The sequence below is a fragment of the Phodopus roborovskii genome, unplaced genomic scaffold (assembly GCF_943737965.1).
Source record: "Phodopus roborovskii unplaced genomic scaffold, PHOROB, whole genome shotgun sequence".
NCBI classification, from domain to species: Eukaryota; Metazoa; Chordata; class Mammalia; order Rodentia; family Cricetidae; genus Phodopus; species Phodopus roborovskii.
Window position 1 is genome coordinate 24,536,820 of NW_026126434.1, and position 16,796 is coordinate 24,553,615.

General features: G+C 45.9%; 1 protein-coding gene across 2 annotated transcripts; it reads left to right on the forward strand.

The window, feature by feature from the left end:
• The first annotated feature begins 4,658 nt into the window (after window positions 1–4,658).
• Window positions 4,659–15,344, forward strand: U2af1 (U2 small nuclear RNA auxiliary factor 1). Of its 2 annotated transcripts, none has more exons than XM_051187058.1 (8): window positions 4,659–4,815; window positions 7,438–7,525; window positions 9,834–9,900; window positions 13,486–13,535; window positions 13,619–13,717; window positions 14,075–14,208; window positions 14,292–14,384; window positions 15,059–15,344. In XM_051187058.1, exons 1-8 carry the CDS (start codon window positions 4,772–4,774, stop codon window positions 15,201–15,203), a joined length of 720 nt encoding a protein of 239 aa, XP_051043015.1. In that variant the 5' UTR covers window positions 4,659–4,771; the 3' UTR covers window positions 15,204–15,344. The 2 variants fall into 2 exon arrangements, with proteins under 2 accessions (XP_051043015.1, XP_051043014.1); XM_051187057.1 differs by lacking the exon at window positions 9,834–9,900 and adding an exon at window positions 10,665–10,731.
• The last annotated feature ends 1,452 nt before the right edge of the window (window positions 15,345–16,796 follow it).

The window sequence follows — 16,796 nt, forward strand, 5'->3', positions numbered from 1 at the left end:
CACTCTTTCAGAAAACATTGAAACAAATTTACAAGTGCAGAATGAAAACTAAGAACAAATAGTATCCATTTCATGACCCCTATCAAGGCCTGCACCAGGATTCTAAATCAAATACATTCACATTTTTGCAACTAAATTCCTCAAGCTACTGAGATAAATAGTACAGCTAATGTATTACACCTGGCTTCCAGTTGACTCTCTGGTCCCTACTACCTAAATAGTAACAAAGTGACTTGTTAAATTATAAGTTAACCACACACTGTAACTTTTCTAAAGTTGATTCCTGGGAAAGCTTTGGACAGAGGTGGACTCTGTAGAAGATGAATGTCTGTCTGTGTCTTCTTCCTCCTCCCCACCCCCTTTATGGGTTTTTTGTTTGTTTGTTGTTATTTTGGAAACAGGGTTTCTTTGTGTAACAGCCCTAGCTGTCCTAAAACTCTCTTTATAGACCAGGCTGACCACTTAGTCACAGAGATCAGCCTGCTTCTGCCTTCCAAGTGCTGGGATCAAAGGTGTGTGCTATCATCACACCTGGCTGCCTGTCTGTACTGATACCTTATGAGCCAGCAGGGACAAGTGTTGGTGGTCCCACAGCTGGAGGTGGGCATCAGAGGGATCCCAGGGAAGTACCAAGTCTTGAAGCAGCACCAGAAAGGTAGTGTTCCACCCAAAGAACCAAATCACCAAACTGGGCTGGTCTAACTTTTTTTTTTTTTTTAGTTTTTATTTTTATTATTATTACTATTTGGTTGGTGGTTTGGTTTGGTTTCTTGAGGCAGGGTCTCTTCATGTAAGGGGGTGGGGTTTGAATTAACGGAGACCCTGCTGCCTCTGCTTCTTGAGTTCTGAGATTAAAGGTGTACCACCATGCCAGACTTAGATTGGTGCACTGGCATGCCTGGCCTGGATTGTTTTTTTGTTTGGCTTGGTTTTTCAGAACAGAGTTTCTCTGTGTGGCCCTGGCTGTCCTAGAACTTGCCCTGTAAGCCAGTCTGGCCTCAAACTCAGATCTGCTTGCTTCTGCCTCCCAAGTTCTAGGGTTAAAGGTGTGTGACACCACTGCCTGGCTCTGACTCGGGATATTTTTAACACAGCATTTCCAGGGTGAGTGTGGTAGCACACTCCTGTAATACCAGCACTATGAAGGAAAAAGCAGGCAGATCTATTGTCAGTTTAGGGCCAGCCTGGTCTACATAGTAAATTCCAGGCCAACCAAGGCTGCATAGTGAAGCCTTGTCTCAAAATAAATAAGTAAATAGATACATAACAATAAAAGAATTCTATGTTTCCTGCTTACCAGGAATCTTTGCACAAGCAGGTCACATGGTCTTACCGTACAGTCTGTGGGAGCTCCCACCCCCACACTGCCTTTCACCCTTCGACTCCTCCTCATTCTTACCTATGTTTAACTCATTCTAGCAAGTTCTCCACCATTTAAGGACAATGTGAGGTGCTTTATGTATAAAGCCTTTAATCCCAGCACTTGGGAGGCAGAGGCAGGTGGATCTCAGTGAGTTTAAGGCCAGCCTGGTCTACAAAAGCAAGTTCCAGGACAGCCAGGACTGTTACAAAGAGAAACCCTGGCTCAAAACAAAACAAAAAAACAAACAAAAAAATTTTTTTCAATGTTTTTTGTTCTCATGTCTTTGGGTGATGAGCTTTGAGGATAAAGAAGGCAGTCCACCACCTCTGGCACTGGGAAATGTAGTTCATTTAGTAGAGCACTTGCCTATCATGTATGAGGCCCAGGAGTGGTGGTGCAGGTCTGCAACCCTAGCACACAGGCAGAAGCAAGAGGATCAGAAGTTCAAGGACATCCTCAGCCATATATCAAATTCAAGAGCCATCTGGAACATATGGTAATATCTTTAAAAAACAAAGTGGAACAGTGGTGGCATATGCCTTTAGTCCCAGTACCTGGTAGTAAGGAGCCTACAGATCTGAGTTCAAAGCGAACCTGGTCTATATAGCAAGTTCCAGAACAGTCAGGACTACACAGAGAAGCCTTGTCTTGAAAAACCAATAATAATAATAATAAATTATAAAAAAATAAATAATTTTTAAAAATAAATAATTTAAAAAAACAGAAAGAATTGTTTTGGCCCAGAAACTATGCAAGCATGTACTGACAGGGCCAGCAGATTGTCTAAACACTTGCAAATGTGAAAGTGGTTGTGTTGATATTGATATTGCCAAGACAATGCCAATATCTATCTATCAGTGGTGGAACATCCTAATACTTCCCTCTTCTTAAAGGATGTAAAACTCCTTTCCCAAAGGGAGGGAAAGTAAATGTCAGAAGCATGACTATTCAAAAGGGATGGTTTCGTGGAGTGGCTGTGCAGAACACCGAAGGCTGGGTTTTCTTCCAGGCCAGCTTATCTGTTAGGAATTCCTGGCACTTACATGAGAGCCAGGCAGGGAACATTTCCTGGTTTCCTTTGCATAAGAGGCAAAATGCCCACATTCACACCTGAGGCCTTTTCCAACCTGCCTGCTTCACCATGACACCTGTTGCTACTCTCTTAGCCCACCCTGCCTAACTAGACTCAGGGGGCCAGCAAGCTCTCTCCTCAGCCCCTGGCACTTGTTCAAACTATACTTTGCATGTAGCAGATTCCCAGAAAACCTGCCGGTGTGGTTTTCAGCTGTTTCTGGATAGGAAGCTTTCCATCCAGGCAGGTTGCTTTCATCTCGGCACTTTTGCATATTCATGTAAATGCATATGCATGCTCACCTTTAAAGTTCAACCACTCCTGCTACTTTGCAGCTTGTCAGGACCGGCACACCACTCCCTGCCATATGGTGGCATCTTCATTGCCAGCTCCATTACTGGCAAACATATGCCCACATATGCACTTATAAATTCCATTTATCTGTATCTTTTTTCCCCTTTCAAGTCAGGGTTTCTTTGCATAGCTTCGGCTGACCTAGAACCTTGCTCTGTGGACAAGGCTGGCCTCAAATTCACAGAGATCTATCTGCCTGTCTCTCCTTCTGAGTGCTGGGATTAAAGGTGTGTGACAGCATCACTTGCCAGCTCATTTATCTGTATCTTAAAACAAACAAACAAACTGGGGCTTGAGTCTATGGTTCTATGAATGCTGAAGAAGCATTTGTAACACCAAGTTACATGCCCAGCCCTCCTCCTCCTTTTTGGAAAAATCTCACTATGTAGCCCTGACTGGTCTGTAATTCCCCATCTACATGGCTGGCTCTTGGGAGTCTCTGCCTCCAAGCATGGGATTGAAGGTTGTGCATCAACACCTGGCTTCCCAGCCCTTCTTAAAACTTTTTGCATTTGAACTGGGCGGTGTAGCATGCCTTTAATCCCAGAACTCTGGAGGAGGGCAGGTGGATGAATCTCTGTGAGTTGGAAGCCAGCCTGGGCTACAGAGTGAGTTCCAGGACAGGAAAAAAAAAAAAAAAACCTTTTTGTACTTCAGATCAGAGTCACTAAGCTGCCCAAGATGGCCTTGAGTTTTTGAATCTCCTCATTCAGCCTCCATAGTAGCTGTTATTACAGGCTTAGATGACCAGAGCCAGCTTGGATTTTCCATCTTTCAATAACTCTTGGTCATTATCATTGCTATGAAACCTCCATTGCTTCTTCTGGCTTCCTAAATGAAAGGGATTTTATTCATGATTGCTGCTTTTTGGTTAAAATGGCATTTCTGCAAAGTCTTCCCAATGAGGAACGGAGTTCATATAGCCTTTTTTTTAAAAAAATGTATTCATAGTGCAATTATGCCCACAAAAATACATTTTGAAAATTAAAACACACTAGCCATGTGTAATGGACCACACCTGTATCCCAGCTACTTTGAAGGCTGAGGCAGGGTTATCACTTGAGCCCAGAGTTGGAGGCCAGCCTGAGTAACAAAGTGAGATCCTGTCTTGGAAAAATTCTAAAAAAAAAAACCCTTTAAAACATGCGCGCGCGCGCACACACACACACACACACACTGGGACTGGAGATGGCTGCTCTTCCAGAAGACTTGGGTGCGATCTCTAACACCCACAAAGCCACTCACAAACCATCTGTAGATCCAGTTCTAGGGGATCTGATGCTTTCTCTGTCGCCTAAGGGTAGAATTTAGTAAAGTGTCAGATATAATACACACAGAGTAACACTCACTGAGGACGATAGCTGTGGTTTCATGAGCACCTAGTTCTAGATGCAGCTGAGCTCATGAACAAATGGAAATAAGAGTGTACAGATAACATTAGCCAGTCAGTGGTGGTGCACCTTTAATCCCAGCACTTGGGAAGCAAAGAAAGCAGGCAATCATCAAACCAAGATCCCACAGCCTGGATCTCAGCCCGAAATAACAGGACTAGGCTCTGCTTGGAAATTTGGTAACTTGAAGATGAGCTGGTGGCTGGGAATGCTGTAGGTTTAAATCTCTCCAAGAGGCCGGATAGGGGTCCCTATCGACAGCCGAACCAGAGGAAGGCCTGGGGAGAAGGCGCGGTCCCAGCAGCGGGAGCGGGAAACCGCGGCGCTGAGCACGCGCGGAAGAGCAGTTCACAGGCCAGGCAAAGGGCAGCGCGCGAGACCCGCCCGGGCGTCAGAGACTGCGCAGGCGCTTGGGTCGGGGGCGGAGCCTCCGTGCGTTCTTTGTCCCGCCCCCGCGCAGACAGCCCCTCTCCTAATTGGACGGCGCCGCTACGACGGGCGTGGAGAGCGTCGTCGCGTCCGGTGACGTCTTCCGAGGACGTCGTGATAGTCGGCGGCGTCGGCTGCCGTGTCGGAGGCGTCCGCTGGAAAATGGCGGAATACTTGGCCTCCATCTTCGGCACCGAGAAAGACAAGTGAGTAGGAGCGGCCTGCCGGGGCTTGGGCCGGGGCGGTGATGGGCAACGGGTGCCGACAGAGGCAAGCGATGGCGGCGCTCAGGCGTGGCGGACGGGGAGGCCCTGGCGGCCTCGCGCGTCTGGGTGCCACTGCCTCGTGGGCCGGGCGGCGGGACCTGGCGGGCGGCTCGGGCCGGGCCTCGGGCTCCAAGGGGCTCCGCGCCGGGTTCCACGCGGAATTCTGCTCCACGCCGCGCTCTCGCAGCCGCCCTGGTTTCTGCGGCGAGTTAACGTGTTTCTTGCAACTTTGGGCTTTGAGTGTCGTGTAGGAAGTGCGGTGGCACCATCCTCGCAAAAACTCAGTCGCTGAGGTTGATCTTTGGGAGTGGTATCGACTGAATAAACCTGCCTTCCTAAGCGTTGGCGTGCCTGCTTTTCTTAAATTAAGGTTTGCATAGGGTATAAGAGAAAAAACAATTCCGCTTGTATTTGTATGCCACCGTGGCACATACTCATTTCCAGTGTGCTGACTGAAGTTTAGGCTAAAGGAAATCTCTTCAGACGCTTTGAAGGATAATACCTACTTTGGAAACCTAAAGATTAAGTATCTGGCATAATCTTCTCTGAGTAAGTAGTCACCACCTTGGTGTTCCTGAATCTCGTATAAGGTATATATAGAAAACCTCTGTATTTGCAACAGATAGCTGCCACATTCTCACTATTGAAAATGTTCTACTTTCCAGGATGGATGCTGCCCTACCAGGCACCTTTATATACAGATAGAATCTGCTGTGTGTGAAAGAGGGAATGTTTCTAAAAGTCTCCTACTCAAATTGGCAGTCACTATAGAGACATTTTACTGGGTGTCAAGTCTAGGCCAGTCTTAGAGAATCAGATGGGATAAAATATGGGTTCTCAGGAAGTTACGGCGGAAGGCTGTATGTGTTGTGTTAAGGATGACTAGAATATATAAAAGGGACTGAGAGATGACTCAGTGGTTCAGAGTGTGAACTACTCTTCCAAAGACCAGGAGTTTGGTTCCCCAAGTCCACTTCATGCAGTCTGATGTCTCACAACCACCTGTAACTCCAGATCTGGAGAGATCCACTGTATTTGACTTTCACAGGCACCTGCGCTTAGGTATATACACATCCATTCCCACATACACTTTTTGGTGTTTTGGAACTGGGTTTCTCTTCATAGCTGTAGCTGTCCTGGAGCTCACTCTGTAGGCGAGGCTGGCCTCTAAACTCAGATCTGCCTGCTTCTGCTTCCTGAGTGCTGGGATTAAAGGTGTGTGCCACCACTGCTCAGTTTCCTTCTAGTTTTATTTCAGTAGTTTAGATAATTTATTGATTGTAGCAAAGGTGTTTGCTGAAAGTGCAGGACTGAGAGCTGTTTCATGTGGAACCCTTGTGTGTTTTCAGCTAGAGGTTTGTCTAATAAACTCTTTATTTTCAGTTAATTTTTTTTTAAATACTTTTTTTGTGTGTATTGCTGATTTGCCTGAACTATAAGTTCATCTGAGGGTGCCAAGTCCCCTGGAACTGGAGTTACAGACGGTTGTGAGCTGCTATGTGGGTGCTGGTAATTGAACCCAGGTCCTCTGGAAGAGCAGCCAGTGCTCTTAACTGCTGAGCCATCTTTCCAGCCCCTCAGTTGATTTTCTAAAGAGATGTAGTCTAATCAAATTAGATTATGTAAAGTAAGATCACTCTCAGTCATCTTCCTCTACTGATCGTACCTAGAGGATAACTGGTCTTCATGGTTCACCAGATTTCATTAAGGTTGAGACCTTCAGTCTTTTATTTCAGAGTGAGGACCTGAGCATATGGCTCTTGCTAAAAGTATCTGTGGGACAGCATAGATACCTCTGCACCTGACTACCCAGCACCTAGTGATGGTTTTGATTGGTTGTGGTTCCATGGTTATCTGAGCAGTATTAAAGGGGCTTTGTGGCAGACAGGTGCTCCTGTGTGGTTTCTAAGGCTCCTGTGTGGTTTCTAGGTCTCCAAATAGCATATTTGCAATGAAGTTTCCAAGGAAATTGCCTCTCTAAACATGAGTTTGGAGAGAACCTGGACTTTGTTTTCTGTTGTTGTTGTTTTAAATAATGACAACACTTAGGCCTGTGAATAAGAATACAGTTTTTGGAACAGTGCCTTAATTGCCCTTATTTTATAGGTGACATCCAGGACTCAGAGAGTGGGGCAATCTTTTTTTTTTTTTTTTTTTTTTTTTTTTTTTTGGTCTCCCCAGTGTTTCTCTGGTTTCAGAGGCTGTCCTGGAACTAGCTCTTGTAGACCAGGCTGGTCTCTCAGAGAACCACCTGCCTCTGCCTCTGCCTCCTGAGTGCTGGGATTAAAGACGTGTGCCACCACCGCCAGACTGAGAGTGGGGCAATCTTTAAAAAAGCAAAGAAAATATTAAAAGGAGAGGGTGCTTAGAGTTACAGGAAGCAGGTTAGAGTTAGAGCATTCTGTAGGGATCTAGAATTACAGCCTCTGACATACTGCCTGCAGGAGGAAATGCAGCCAGCCAAACTTCCATGATTGTAAGAACAGTAGCTGGGAAATGGGATCATGGTAATATTTATGCCGTATCTTCCCAGAAATAATCAGTTCTTATTTTCCCTTACAGAGTCAACTGTTCATTTTATTTCAAAATTGGAGCATGTCGTCATGGAGACAGATGTTCTCGGTTGCACAATAAACCGACCTTTAGCCAGGTTTGTGCGTTGTTGGGCTTTTTTTTTTTTTTTTTTTCACATAAATTATCAAAAGTTCTTACATTTTCATGGGTGATTAATGTTTCCATGCACTTAGTAAGTCCTTTTTTCCCTCTAGTTTTCTTTTGTATTTGTTGCAGAGGGTGGTGGATCCACCCTACCCCAGTGGGAAGTCTTGCTGTTCTTAAGCCTTAGAGTATTTCCTTAAAATATGGTTGAGACTTGGCTGCGGCCTGGCTCACCACCCTGTTCTTCTTTCAGACAGACACTGGTGGATGTAGTAGTGATATAGCCAGTGGGCGAGGGATGCTGGCATGGGTGTTTGTCAGCAGACACAGTTTCAGTGAGCATCATGATCATAAAACTGTAACGATAAAGATGGGCATAAATTGCCCCTAGCTGGTCTGTTCCACTCACTGAGATGCTTGACTTCTTAGATAGACTTGGGTCTGTCCGGGCTAGATAGGGCAGGGGAGGTTGTGGGGGGAAAGGCAAGATTTTGGTCCCAGCAGAGGCTTGCTAATGAATTAGGAGGGCAGAGATTGGAACATATTTCTGAATCTGTCTAAATTGGGCTCTTGAGTTCATTCTCCAGCTCAGGCCTACCTGCTGCAGCTCTCTGAGCTTCAGATACATCTTTTTTTGAGCACGTGTTTTTCTTTCACATATTTTGCTCTTCTTGCATACTGTATTGTTTTTCTGTGGGAGTTTAAGAAGAAATTAGCCAGTTGATACAAGGAGGTAGAAGAAAGAGATCTTGGTTTAGAGTGTTAAGTCCCCAGGAAATCACAGCATCATGTTTTTAGAGGGGAGAGCACAATGATTTTTCTTCCCAACTATTCCTGACTACCCCATGGTTAGTGTAGGAGGCATCTGTCCTCTAATGACCCTAAGATCCCTTTTTGTGAATTTTAATATTATCAAAGCACCTACCTTAAAGTGTGTTATGAGTATGTTGTTGACTATTAACAAAATCTCCCACTTGACCCAGTGGTTATAGGCTGCTGACTCTGCATGCCTTTAGTATCTTTGTAGGGAGTTAACAGTATGTGAGGTGGTGGGCAGAGAGAGTGTCCTTAATCCTCTCTGAGCCAGAAGGCCTTTACTGTCCCACAGATGCCTCCAGTGGCCTAAAACAAAGTAGGGATGGTGGGGCTCCCATGTGATGTAATGAGTTCAGCATTACATTAATCACCTCAGTTAGTTTAGTTGACTAGTCAGAGGTAACTATAGCTTCCCCCTTTACATTGCTTTCCTACAGTGAACAGCCCTTGTATGCCCCAGTACTGGGGAGACCTCCAGGGACCAGGCATCTACTTGCCGCTTTGCTCCCAGTAGGAAGCTTGATAAAGTTAACTTTGGAAATCTCTGAAGGCGCAGACCCAGGGTGGTAGAGGACTGCTTTAGCTCAGTGGTTCAGGGTGTGGTCTGATGTCCAGCCTCCCCAGGTGGACTCCAGCAGCAGGCCAGTTCCTCGAAGCAGAGCCCACTGGTCTAAGGAGCACTTTCTTTCTTGCATGTTGTGGACACTGTGCTCTGGGTCCCATGGTCTGTTGACTAGCATAACTGTAGTGTAACTCAGGGTGGGTTTCTTTGTAAGCTCGTAGTGATGTGGACGTGAGATTGATGTATTATATTAGCTTACTAACTTAAACATGGTTTGTTTTTTCAGACAACTTGATTTTAAGAAGAACGGTACAGTGTAAGGTTTCAAGTCTGCCTGATCCAGTTTAAAGCACAAGGGCTAACAGGATTTTTTCCTTAAAAGAAGGATCGCAAAAGAGCAAATGTTTTAACTATTGTATTATGTAAACAGAGACCCACCAAGAAAGTGTAAATAAGAGTCAGGTATCCAAGACAACTGGTGTGGCTGTTTTGTTAAGAGACCAAAGACCTTGAATACTGCATACGTTGAAGTATGCATTTGTTTAAGAGAGAATTTTGTATGGGGATATGATTATTATGTGACTTTTTAATATGTTCCGTGTGTGCTGGCTTGAAGTACAAGAAAGTGTTAGCGTTCTCTTACCTTGTATTAAAGCACTTTATTATTGGTAACGGGGACCACTCAAAACAACAGATACAGTTCCTTCTTGGTTGCTGGCTGACTTGACCCAAGTCACTGCTCAAACTCTGTTTTCATAATATGATGGTTTTGGTGTACTTGGCACAAGACACAAGTGTCTGACTTGTGAGAAAAACAACAAACAAACTTTACCCGTTTGCAAACAAACTGTCTCTTTGCAATTGTCTAATATATGCACAGCAGCCAGTAGAATTCCCCTTTTTATTTTTTTTTTCCCCGCAGACCATCTTGATTCAAAACATCTATCGTAATCCCCAAAACAGTGCACAGACGGCTGACGGCTCACACTGTAAGTCCCACAGTTGGAGAAATTTTTTTAAACGATGGTGTTCAAGAGCCCACTCTTAATTGAGACATAACGCTGGCTCTGAGCTGCTGACATAGAGCTGTTGCAAACAGGACACGGTGCTGGAACCGCGTGGTGCACAGCCAGAACTTGACAGGGGCCGCGCTCAAGAGGCCCTTCTCCTAGGGAAAGTCACTGGCCAGCCTCTCCTGTTGACTAACATTTGTCACGAGAGTGTCAGCCCACAGGAAGCGGGTTTTAACCCGGGTAGCCGATTGCGGCTTTTACAGTGACTGAACCCTGGCCTTCCTTAAGTTCTTTCTGTAAAGTTAAAATGTAGGAATATTAAGGTAAGTTGCCCAGTAAGTGTGGGTTTTATTTCACCGTTATAATTTTTCCTCTAGGAAGTGGAGATTTCATGACATGAGATTATTGTATTTCTCTGATACAGTGCTTGGTTCGTCACAGGCGTGAGCACATTTCCTCTCACTGTCAGCTAAGAGCCAGTGCCGTCCTTGCTTGGCTGGCACTTGCCAGTGGAGAGTCCACTGTGGGCAGAAGTGCAATATTAGCATCTCATGAGATCTCCCAGCACTGCAGTGTTAGCGTAGTTCAAGACAGCCACCAACTAAGGGGACACCTCTGCTCTAGGAAAATAACCTGCTCTCTTTTCAGCACCGACTCAACTGAAGCGATCGTCACAGGCAACCGGTTAAGTGTGTACATTTAATTTCCATAATATAAAGTTGTTGCGTTTTGTATTTCAGACCATTGCCCTCTTGAACATTTACCGTAACCCTCAAAACTCTTCCCAGTCTGCTGACGGTTTGCGCTGTAAGTTCATACAAGTTCCTTCCCTGGTCCCCTGGGCTTGCGTGTCACAGCTCAGTGTCCACTCCACCCAGTCTGCTGTGCTAGTGTCAAGAACCGCCTTCCTAGAAGTGGCAGGAGCTGTTTTGTCCCCACTGACCTGCTGGAGAGCTGAACTCCTGTCCCTTAGTCAGAGGATGACAGGACTGGCAAGGGCACCTTTGAAGTAGTTGGGACTTGCTGCTCTTTGCTCCCTCCGCACTTGGACCGTCACCCTGGGATGCACTGGGATTGAGTTCGAGGTCTGCTCTTCCTCTGAAGAGCAGTAGCAACATCTGAATGGCTCTCACTTTCTGGAACTTGAGTGTAAATTGCTTAGAAATTTTCAGATTTTTAGCTCTCACTAAGCCTCATTTCCATAAACTCTGCACGTCAGAGGTCATGCTCTTTTGTGAGGGCCTTGTTCTGAGTGTTTCCCAGGTGAGGGTCTGCAGCTCGCACTGACCTGAGTGTTCCCGCTGCACCCCTGCAGGTGTGCTGACCAGATGAGCACTCAGCAGAAGAGATGCTCAGGGGCCAGACATCCATGTGGCATAGGTAGCACCTCAAGTGAGCTTCAGGAGGTAGCGTGCTACATTTGGTTAATGGATGGTACTCATGGGGCAACAGCTTAAACTGGTATCAGTCAACATTACAGATTTCTTCATGTGCTGGAATTCTTATATATATATATATTTACATTATAACTGTTCTACAGTAGAACACTGGGATGAAGTTGTGTCCAAATCCAAGGTAGACTTCCCTTGGATGGCCACAAGCTAAATCCAGCATACCTCTGACAGCAACGTCCATCTGTTGGTTGGCTTACCCTGGGAAATAAATGGTCCTAGAGCCACCGCCTGCTGGAGCTGGCCAGGCTGAGAGGCCTATGGTGCACGGGTCTGTGGATCGGGCTTTTCATATTGTCTCCCTGCTAAGGTGCTGGGTATTTTTGTGATGCCAACCCTGACCCGACAATAGAGCACTCTAAAATGAGATAGTGTTCATCGGATAATCCTTGGTTTAAATACTTGGGTTTATTTATTTTTAGAAGTAAGGTCTGTAGGAGGAGGGAGGTATTTATGTGTGGCTTTATTAAGTAATGTTTGTTCTCCTCCCTGCCCTGGGGTATAGCAAATGGAAAATGTGGTTGGTAACAGTGATTATTCTTTGCCTGTTTGTTCACTTGGGGATTCTGCTTACTGACAGTATGTTGTGTTTGCTGTCTCTATTTGCAAATTCACAATATGTTTGGGGTATACTGTAAACTGAATTTTCAGCTCTTACTGAATCTTCCAGTCCTGGAGTCCAACTCTTCATTTTAGAGCAAATTAGTTATCATCTTGACATTTGTAGAAGAATACACTTCATATACATAAATTAAAGTTGAATATAAATCCATTTAAGGATAGTATCTCTTTAAGAAAAGAAGTAATTTTCTAAGTTATAGTATTTAAAATATATTGGGCCCACTGTTGCTGTGTCTGGCCAGTGTTTTGGTATGCTGGTCTCAGCCTTTTGGGTCATTTTGACTCTGGGAAATGGAACAGAGGAGGTAACCGTCAGTCTTAAATCACCATTAAATGGTTTTCGGGCCTCTTAGAGCATGGGAGTGTCTTTGCTTCCCAATTCTCCCTGAGGCAGAGGGCCGTGATGCTCTCTCTCGGTGGTGCAGGCTTCTCAGCCATTTGCTGTTGCCTGTGACCTGTTCCTTCTCAGGCAGGGCGGGGCACCCCTGAAGGTGTGATCAGGTACCACCTATGGGGCAGGCTCCTGTCAAGAAAGCCCAGCACATTCAATAAAATTGGGGTTTTCAGGCCAAATCATTTCCTCAAAATTCAAAATAACTAAACCCCAGATAGGTTAGAAAGGGAGCTGAAGTTGTCAAAACCAGAACCTAGATTAGGTCTTAGTTTTAGATTCTTAAAGAGTTTTGAATGAGCCAGATGCCCTTGATATGGCCTGTGAGCTCTCTTATCCAGAAATGTGGCTTACAGAAGGTGTTGATTGAAGACCTAGTCTGGACATCATGGCCTCCAAATCCCATCTGGCCCTTGCCACCTCCTCGCCCAAGTGTTTGGAATATGACTATTGATATCCCATTCTGTGGGGTCTCAGAATGATGTTGAGGGAGTGGTGGTTGGGATAGAGTGAGATTGAGCAAAAGAGCTCGTGACCAGCCGTGACTTCATTCACTTATGCATGGCTTATGGATAGTAAACTTGGTGCTGAGGTTGAGAACACTTCAACAATGTCTAACTGTGTATAGAGAGACATCTAAATGCTGGAGTCTGGTGGCTTGGGTTTCAGTCACATTAGAAAGTAATTTCTAACATTTCAGAGGTTGGCAGTGTCTAAAGGCATATGAGCTCTTGCTCACTCACCCTGGTTTCAGCTTCCATATTGACATAAATGAAGGGGAAATCAGTGTACTTATCTGGCCTCCAATCTTAAGGAAGACATCTTTATTTTAAAAGGTCTTAATCTAAGAGTCACCTTTTCCCTTGAACTTGGTGTGACCCTTTTGGTACCTACTAAAGCTGGCTGTGGTTTTGGTAGCTGGGACTGAGGCTGTGGTGGGCATTTAAGATCTCAGCAACTCCAAATCACCAGCAGTTCGATGCTCCTGTAGCATGCAGCTCTGGCCTGGCGTCCTCTAGACAGTCGTTGTAGCAGTTGAGCTTAAGGACCGGCAGCAAGGCCACAGGGCTCTCACCTGCTGGATGTTTTTGGCTGCAGGTGCTGTGAGCGACGTGGAGATGCAGGAGCACTATGACGAATTCTTTGAGGTAAGCACCCTGGTACAGGGTGGGAGGGTGGCCATGAGATACTGGGCTGTGCACGGTGCTCCCCAACCCATGTTTCCCTTCAGGAAGTCTTCACCGAGATGGAAGAAAAGTATGGCGAGGTTGAGGAGATGAATGTCTGTGACAACCTAGGAGACCACCTGGTGGGGAACGTGTATGTCAAGGTACGGACAAGTCATGAATTGCCATCCTGGTAGCTGTGGCTTTAGTGAGGAGTAGTTAGGGTGGAAATGGCTTAGACTGGCACAGATGAGTCCATGTACTTTGTTTCTTTTTCTGAAAAAACTCTGGGAAAAATCTGACATTTGCTCCTCATGGATTGGATGTGAAAAGGTAGGCAGCACTTGGTACGATCTTAGAATGCCTGAGGTCTATCATGAGGAGGATTAGTGAGGTTTGACTGTATCAGCCCCGAACTGTTTTGAACTGTTTTAATGTCAGTGAGTGTGTGATAGTAGTGGGGTGGAGAATTAAACATTAGCAACTGGAGTAGAGCGGCAAGCACTTTTTTTGCTTTTCAGTTTCGACGTGAGGAGGATGCAGAGAAAGCTGTGATCGACTTGAATAACCGTTGGTTTAATGGGCAGCCAATCCATGCAGAGCTGTCCCCAGTGACTGACTTCAGGGAAGCCTGTTGCCGCCAGTATGAAATGGGGTAAGCAAAAACACAACCCTGGTGTGGCGGGTGGAGCTCAGTGTGGGCATAGCATATATAACATGCCTGGATCTGACCCACAGAGAGTGCACAAGAGGGGGCTTTTGCAACTTCATGCACCTGAAGCCTATCTCAAGGGAGCTGCGACGGGAACTGTACGGGCGCCGGCGCAAGAAGTGAGTCCTTGGGTGCATGGTGAAGTGGGAGGTTCCCTGGTGCCCAAGGAAAACCAGGCCTAGGATGCCTCTTCCCTAATGTGTCTTGTCTGTTAGATCCTGGTGTATTACTTCACACACAAAATGCTTGGGAGAAGCTTTTTCTCCCCCCCCCCCTCCAGCTATACAGGGACACACCTGTGTTCCAGAGCTGCACATGCCTGCAAAAATCCTGGTGGTATGTGGGTTATCTGGTTTTGCATACACGGGGCCATCCCACTGTATTGCTGACAGATGGGCACTGTGTTCTTGTTGTGGCCCTGTGTCACAGAGCAAGGGTCAGGATGAGTCAGGGGAGTTCACTAATTCTAGATAGTTCTCTTCCCTCTACTGTTACACGTAGTTCAGGAAGTTGGTATTATACTGAAATTGCTTTGATTGTCAGCAAGAAGCAACTCTCCTTCCCAAAAAAAATTAGCCTAATGGACTCTGCCCAAAGAGTGGGTCTGATTGGGGAAAGGCTGTGTGCAGCAAGTCAGTGTGAGTGTTGTCTGGGTGTACATCCAGACCTCACTGCTGCCCAGCCTGCGTCTGTTTGTGCTGATTTCCCACAGGATTTGGGTGGGGAGCTTGGGCTTTCCTGGCCTCATCTGTCAATGCTATGCTTTGATGCCATTTTCTTGTCCTTGATCCAGGCATAGATCCAGGTCCCGATCCCGGGAACGGCGTTCTCGATCTAGAGACCGTGGTCGTGGTGGCGGCGGAGGAGGTGGAGGTGGTGGAGGACGAGAGCGTGACAGGAGGCGGTCAAGAGACCGTGAGAGATCTGGGCGATTCTGAGCCGAGCCATTTTTACCGTGTGTCTGCTAGACAGTGTTGTAGTTGGTGACAAGCCAGTTCATAATGGGATTTTTTTTTTAAAAAATAACAAAAAAAAACAAAGATGGGTTTCTGAATAAAATTTGTAGTGATTATACAGTATTGGTGTGACTTCTTGTTTGGAATTTTTTTCTTTTTAAATTTATTTAAATATATTTTCTGTGCATTGTTGTGAAGGTGTCGGATCGCCTGGAACTGGAATTAAAATTGTGAGCTGCCAAGTGGGTGCTAGGAATTGAACCCCAGTCCTTTGGAAAAGCAACCAATGCTTTTAAGTGTTAAGTCACCTCTCCAGCCCCTGCAGTTTCTTTTCTAAAAGTTCTAGTCCCATGTCCTTACAGTAGGTTGACATCACTGCTTATAAACAAAACTTCAGAGCATAGAATAATAGGTGAGTGGGGGTAGCTTCATTAGGAAAGCTGCTCTTGTCACTTTGTGACCAGGAGTTTCTCTTCAAGCACTGTGGGGCCTCTGCTTTTCTCTTCACAGCTAATGACAATGTCCAGCTACAACCCTCTGAGTACCTCAGGCCATGGATGATGTTTGCAAGAGAAATGTTCTGGGGTGAGGTGCAGCCCTGGGACCTGTTAGGATCATATGACCTGTGCCTTCAAGCCAGTAGTCAGTAGTAGTGCCTTTGGATGGACTGTCCCTGCTAGGACTGACTGGCTGGCTGGCTTGTGTTTGTTTACATGCCTGGGAAATGCCCAGTAGCACAGCCACAGAGACCCATGAACACACCTTTGTCCAAGGCCTTCCTGTGTGGTGTCTTGCCCTAAACTACTTGTTTTGTGAGCTAGGGTAGGTACTGTTGCTGCCTATGTAGATACTGTTATGGGTGTTGGCACGCTGTGGCCATGCCATACCTCATTGCCAGACCAGAGTCAGCCACCAACCATCTGAGGAACACGCAGCCACTTCTGGGAGTTGACATGCATCCTGACAGCTCTTCAGCCAGGGCAGGAACACTCTGCAGGTGTCCCATGGATTGCTCTAGTAAACATCTGATCCCTCTACTTCCCCAGTCTGTCTCATGGAAACTTTTGGCACTTAGGTTGATGTGGAAGGTGCCGCCTCTGTGGCACCTTTGTTGAAGTTCAGATGTCATAAATGATGTTATGGTTAAATGTGATTCTGTGAACATCCCCACAGACTTGTATTTGAATGCTTTTTCTGGTACTATTGCTTCAGAAGGTTGTGGAACCATTTAGGGGGTGGAGCCTGGAATATCCCAAGCTCACCTTGTGTGAGTCACATACAAAACATCTGGCAAATGATGGATGGTTGTCACCTCTACTGCCTCAGCTTCTGAACAGGAATCTAACTGCACAAGGCATGTAAGCCTTTTTGACCCATTTAGTCATGCAGCTGGATCTGTAGGTTCAAGTGAAAGGTTGGAGTTTTAGTAAAAGTGATTTTCAAGTATCTGCAGAGGCTTATGGAAAGTTTGTATCATGACCCACCTCCAGCGACCTTGTGCAAGGCTGATCATGTACTCTTAACCCCAGTCAGGTTCACAGTTGGGGTGGGAGGCGCTGACAGCCCTAACAGACC